This window comes from Nicotiana attenuata, unplaced genomic scaffold (assembly GCF_001879085.1).
Source record: "Nicotiana attenuata strain UT unplaced genomic scaffold, NIATTr2, whole genome shotgun sequence".
NCBI classification, from domain to species: domain Eukaryota; kingdom Viridiplantae; phylum Streptophyta; class Magnoliopsida; order Solanales; family Solanaceae; genus Nicotiana; species Nicotiana attenuata.
This window is the reverse complement of record NW_017670963.1, coordinates 355,141-361,311: the sequence shown is the minus strand read 5'-3', so window position 1 is coordinate 361,311 and position 6,171 is coordinate 355,141. Positions and strand designations below refer to the sequence as shown.

General features: G+C 37.5%; 1 protein-coding gene across 1 annotated transcript; it reads left to right on the top strand.

The window, feature by feature from the left end:
• The first annotated feature begins 1,310 nt into the window (after positions 1–1,310).
• LOC109244863 (protein-lysine methyltransferase METTL21C) lies at positions 1,311–5,784 on the top strand. Its single transcript, XM_019412023.1, has 2 exons — positions 1,311–2,077; positions 5,319–5,784. Exon 1 carries the CDS (start codon positions 1,371–1,373, stop codon positions 2,043–2,045), a length of 675 nt encoding a protein of 224 aa, XP_019267568.1. The 5' UTR covers positions 1,311–1,370; the 3' UTR covers positions 2,046–2,077; positions 5,319–5,784.
• The last annotated feature ends 387 nt before the right edge of the window (positions 5,785–6,171 follow it).

The window sequence follows — 6,171 nt, the reverse complement described above, 5'->3', positions numbered from 1 at the left end:
TTCTTCAAAAAAAACTACAAATAAACTACAAATCAGTTTAAGTATTGTATAAAGCTGTATTGTTTTTAAGAGTATCTACAAAATTACTATTAATTGATTGTACATTAAAAAATGGGTCTCATCTACAAAATTTTTACAAAAAAACTACAAATCAGTTTTAGTATTGTATAAAGCTGTACTGTTTTTAAGGGTATCTACAAAGTTACTACATTTATTCTACAATTAAACTACAATCTATGTTGGAAAAAAATGTTGACTACAAAACTTTCTCTTCATCTACAAAATTTCTTCAAAAAAATTACAAATAAACTACAAATCAGTTTAAGTATTGTATAAAGCTGTATTGTTTTTAAGAGTATCTACAAAATTACAATATTTATACTACAATTAAACTACAATTTATGTTGAAAAAAAATGTTGACTACAAAATTTTCTCTTCATCTACAAAATTTCTTCAAAAAAACTACAAGTCAATTTAAGGTTTCAGGGTGAAGCTTGGTATTTAAAAGTTGAATCTTTGAATCAAAGTCAGAAGAAGGGGTAGGGGATTATCCTTAATTTTTGTTTCCTTTCTGAACTCATCATTCTTATTCCAAAGTTTCATGTACCTATCGACCTGACAGAGCAACTATTAGAGAGAAGAGAGTGGAATTTCACTGGAAGACAACACTAAAGACTAAAGTTGTTGACCAACATGATTCACACAAAGGTGATTAAGAGCTTCCATTTCTCTCTTTCGTGCATGATCACTAGCCAAAGTCGCTTCATCCTTGTAAGTCCGTAAATGAACATTCTGCATTTTCAGGCATTATGAGATCCGGTAAAATTAAAAGCCTTATTTTCATTTTTGACTTTTCCAAAAGACATAATGGCTCTCCGTTATCTTTTAAAATGTTGAGTATTCATCAGTGATGTGAAAAAGTAGAACACAATCGATGTGGAATTTTGTTTGGTTTCAGAAGAGGGAAAATGGTAAAAAAAATGTGGGGTATGGGTAAAAACGTGGGTGGGGGGGTTGAGGGGTTAGGAGAGAGAAACGTGGGATATGTAAAAAAAGGAGTAAAAACTGCCCATTAATTAGACCCTTAATTAAGTATGGTATAGGATTGGTAATTTGGTATACTAAGTGTAATTTACTCAAACCTTAAACATATAGGGTAAAAAGGTTTCCTATGTGATATAGGAATGTAAAAATTCCAATAGGAAACCCGACTGAGCTGTGTAAACATTCCAGGTCACGGCCCAAAATCCCCTTTGTCTGAAGAAGACCTAGCCCACTACCGGTATGTTCCAGAAGTTTGGCCCATTAACCCACTGACACTTCAGCTCAAAGGGAAAGTGCAGTTTTTAGCGAGAGAAAATTAGAGAAGATGAAGTTCACAGACTCGCCGGTGATCGATCTTCAAGTGCTAAATTCTCAGCTATCTTTCCACCAAGACAATGGATCCATGCACGTAGGTACAAGCGTATGGCCCTGTTCACTTATCCTCGTCAAATTCGCCGAACGTTGGCATCCTCAAACATGCGCCGTTACTCCAAATCCCTATTCCGACATCCTTAACTTCCAAAACAAACGCGGAATCGAACTCGGCGCCGGGTGTGGAGTTGCCGCCATGGGCCTCTTCTTACTGGGCCTGAACAACGTCGTTATCACTGATATCGCTCCCGTTATGCCGGCCCTAAAACACAACCTTAAGAAAAACAAGCCAGTTTTGAGTAAGTCTTTGAAAACGGCCCAGTTGAATTGGTCCAATCAAGACCAGATAAAATCTCTTAACCCACCGTTTGATGTCGTTGTTGCCACCGATGTGGTGTACTTGGAGGAGACGGTGAGTCCATTGCTCTCGGCTATGGAAGCTTTGGTGAGTGAAAACGGCGTCGTTTTGTTGGGCTACCAGCTGAGATCTCCTGAAGCGCATAAGAAGTTCTGGGAGCTTAGCGGAGACATGTTTGATATCGAGAAGGTTCCACACGAGCATTTACATCCAGAGTACGCCTACGAGGAGACCGACGTTTATGTTTTCAGAAAGAAGAAGAAACTATAGGACCCTCCTTCCAATTTACCTTCTCTTGACAGGTGACCGGTGACAAGCTTATTTTTGTTTAATTGTACTTTGCATTAGCGTGCCATCTTTTGTAGTTTTAATTAATTTGTTTGACTTTTTAGGACAATTTTCCTCAAATTGTAGGATTAATGTTGAAACTATTGAGTATTGGGATGCAATGTTCCAAATGATAATGAAGGTTCATATAGCTGACCCCGACTAGTTTGGTATTTGTTGTTGTTGAGGAAATAAAAAGAGCTGGGGTTTACGAAAAATTCGCTTTATACTCTACTAGTTATTGGCACTTCTAGTGGTAAGAGATATGTGGCCTCAAATCAGCAAGTCGTTATTTCTCTTGATGTCAACTTTTTTATGCCTGATGACAAATTTTATTGCTTGATAATTTCTCAAGAATTTGCCTCCTTAACAAAGTGAGCACTGTTCCCTTTATAAGATAACATATAATGTACAATCTTCCACAAGCATTGAAGAGAACAGAAGTATATAGGTTAGGACTTAAGGTTTTATTTGCTAATATGTAAATGAAGCAAAGCTCCAACTTTCAAGTCTCAATAATGTCGCCTAAGAACTTTTCACTCGTTGGTGTTCTAGGTGCAAGAGTAATCACTCGTCCTGCTTAGACCCTCAAAAAGGAAAAGAAATGAAGAACTAAGCCTCGGCAACTTTCTGTTGTAAATCATCATTTTCCCTTGTTAAGATTGATGGCACAGTTCTTGCCCTGATACAAGTATACAACTAGATTTTTACACATGCCTCATTTCTCCCAAACTGTACCAACTCCGGTGCCTAATTCTGTGGCTCCTTTTTCATAATATCTGTTATTCGTGTTTGCATTGTCATTAAAAATCACCTCCAAACCGTTATGACTTTGCAACATGGAGAAAACCCAATATTCTGAGATTTGAGTGACTACATTAGAAAATTAGAACCCTACTGGTACTCTTTACTAAAATTCTTGAGATTGAAAGAGCCGTTAGAGTCTCTTGACCTTATTACTGCTTCCTTGTCTGATGTGGTCTATCTAGCTTTAAATAGGAAACCAGCCTCTGTTGCAGTCTCAAGTTTACGGTGAATTATTTCAATCTGCCGTTTAAATTTATGTTTGCTATATATTTTGATCTCCTATTATTTGAATTTTGAGATCTGATCTTGTAGGATAAGTACTGGAATTTATCTGAGTTGGGATAGCCTTTAGTTTCACGCTAGAGCTCCATTAAGTCGCCATAGACTTGACAAGATATAACTTGATGTCCATCAGTTGTCAGGGGATTTTGCTATTCTATAATCTGCTTTTTATTGATGGTGCCCTCACCATTTGTTTCTACTAGTGAGGTCTTGATTTCGTTGGTATTATCTCCTGCCGTCAGTTCGGAATCGTTGTTCCTCCAACTGCTCTGGAGATCACAAGAGATCCGTTTTCTGTAAAAAAAATCCTTGATTGAGTAATTCTTACACCATCTCAAACTCATTTCAAAAAGCATTGCCTGCACTATCATTTGAATTAGTACATCCGCTGAACTGATCAAAATAAATTAGTACCTCTCCTGAAGTAATAGATTATGCCATTAGTAGATTTCCGTTTGAATCTCTAAAGCTTTATGTTCTGGATTTCCTCGTATCTTAGTTTTAATCTGAGAGGTTTCTTCCACTTACTCTCAATTGTTGGCGATGTCCTAATTTTCTTCCCATGTAAGAGCTTCGTCCAATCTCTATAAAAGGATACATGTACCCAAGCCAAGAGGGAAACTGCGTGGAATTGGTCCTATCTGCATAAAAAGATGCATGTGCTCTAGAAGGCAATTGGTTGTGAATTTACATTGTATTTGAGTTTAGCTCAGCACTGTCTCATGCATTCTGTTTTGTGGTTTGGCTATCTACTAATTAAGCAACTGTTGCCTTAATGGGATGGCCTTACATTTAAACCCTTAATTGTTACAAATTAATCATCGTCCTGTTTTGCTAAGTGTCCTTAGTAAATAAGCTCTTTATTAGTCAATAAGTGTTCCATTTACTTATCAGTGTTGTCAAAGGCGCGCTTAAAGCGCGCTTAAGCCCTAAAGCGAGGCTCAAAACATGTTGAACGCTTCGCCTCGCTTTGCGGGCGCTTCAGTGCCCCATCAAGGCTCTCGGGCATATTTTTCCTTGCCAATGAGTGTAATCCTGAAAATGCAACACCGGATAATTGATATTTCACTTTGTCGTTATTTTTTCTTCAATTTTTTTGTCCATATATTTGTTGTTCATGCTTATAATTATTGGTCTTGGACTACATATACATATTTTTACTTTTTCTCCAGTTGCGCTTTTTTTCATTAAAGCCCACACTTTATTTGCGCTTTGCGCTTAAAGCCCCAACGGGCCTTAGATTTTTTTTGCGCTTTTCGCCTTTGATAACACTGTTACTTATTCAAAAAAAAAAAAAAGTATTGGTGTTTTCTTATTAGTGTTACCTGCGACAGTAACACTTAAGAGGTAATCTAACTCTTCTCTTGCAAAACATCTTCATTTGGCATTTTATGGCTCAATGGTTTTCACATAAGAGGTCTTAACAAGAAACGTTCTATCACATATTTTTTATTACGGAGCACGTGCCCCTTTAGAGGACTTTAGCTATTGATTCAGAATGAACATCGCCCCCCTAAGTGAGCTTGTTCCCTTAGGGTTTCGTAATATGCTTCTTCAGAGAAGAGGGCTGCTTGCTTGCCTGTATGAATGGATATTAGTTGCTTTTCTATTGGTTTCTTTGGTTGATTTTGGCTGGCGTTCGTTTCATTACTAATGAGGTTTCTGGGAAGTCCGTGAAGAGGTGGTTTGATTTTGTTGTGCCACCATGGCTGGACGTTTCAGCATTGGAGAACCATGGGATGAACTCATGTGAGAGAAAGAGAGAGCAGTATGTTGCATAACAGTTAACTGGGATTAAACGTTCTTATTGCATAGGAGTAAAAACCTTTTCTCCTCAATTTCCTTTTTCAAGTATGAGGAGTACTTACATGACTTGAAATGGTTCACTCTTTTGACTGTGGCTTTCCGCAGCTTTTTTGTTGGTACTTTGAATATAAGTTACATTTACCAATCAAAAAGTATGAGGAGAAATAATTAAACATTTCTTATTGAATGCATGTAGAAACATTTTAGAAGTACAAATTTGATAAGTTGCATGATATGGTTAGTCTTGTGATGTGCTGTAGGTCAAACTCGCAACCCATTAATACTCACTCCATCTAATCAGTCTGGTCTATGTTGTTGCAGAATGGAGACTAGCATTGTCAACTGCAGAACTCCAAGCGGGTTAAACTCAGCCATCTGCTGGCTTCACAATGACGAACTGTTTGCATGCATGAATATAATTATAGATGAAACCTATGTACTCTGTGAGATGGCTGTTCTGCTGCGACTGTAGTTGGATAGATGGTGTAGCGAACTTTATGATATTCTGTTACCAAAGGGTAATAAGTAAATATATCAACTGTTCATATATTTCACGCTCGCACAACCGGTGGGCATAGCATATGTGCTTCGCTGGGTGCGATAGGATACTTGTTCTCAGCTTTTCACTGTATCAGCGCTATTATTCTTGAGTGTTTTTTTAGCCGTCAATGTGTTATTTGCTTCTACTATACATAGACAGGGTTGAAATTGCTACCCATCTCATCACTGTAATAAAAGAATTTGTAATGCTGATGCATTATTTTTGGAAATCATTTGGTTCTTGCTATGCTCTTTGTTTTCCAATTGTTTTTCACATAGCAGTTCTCGCAGGATCATTAAAGCAAATAATGGCTTGCAATTGAACCTGTGCACTTCCTTTTATAATCTCCTTTTCTTTTAGGATCTTTTATTTATTTTAACAATAAGAGATAATTTCAGAGACTTCCCATCAGGTTTGACATTATCAACATTGACCCCTTTTTTGTGGTTTATTTATTTTCTTCAGCATGAGTGTATGGGTCAAAATCTGACCATGTGTTAATCGTCCCTAAGTGGAACGACATGAGTTCGACCAACTCGCAGTCGTGCTTACACTGCAAGATGACAAAGAGCACCTCGGCCATTGTCAGGGCCGAGTCATAGGAAAACTTACGTCGCAGAACAAACGTAATGG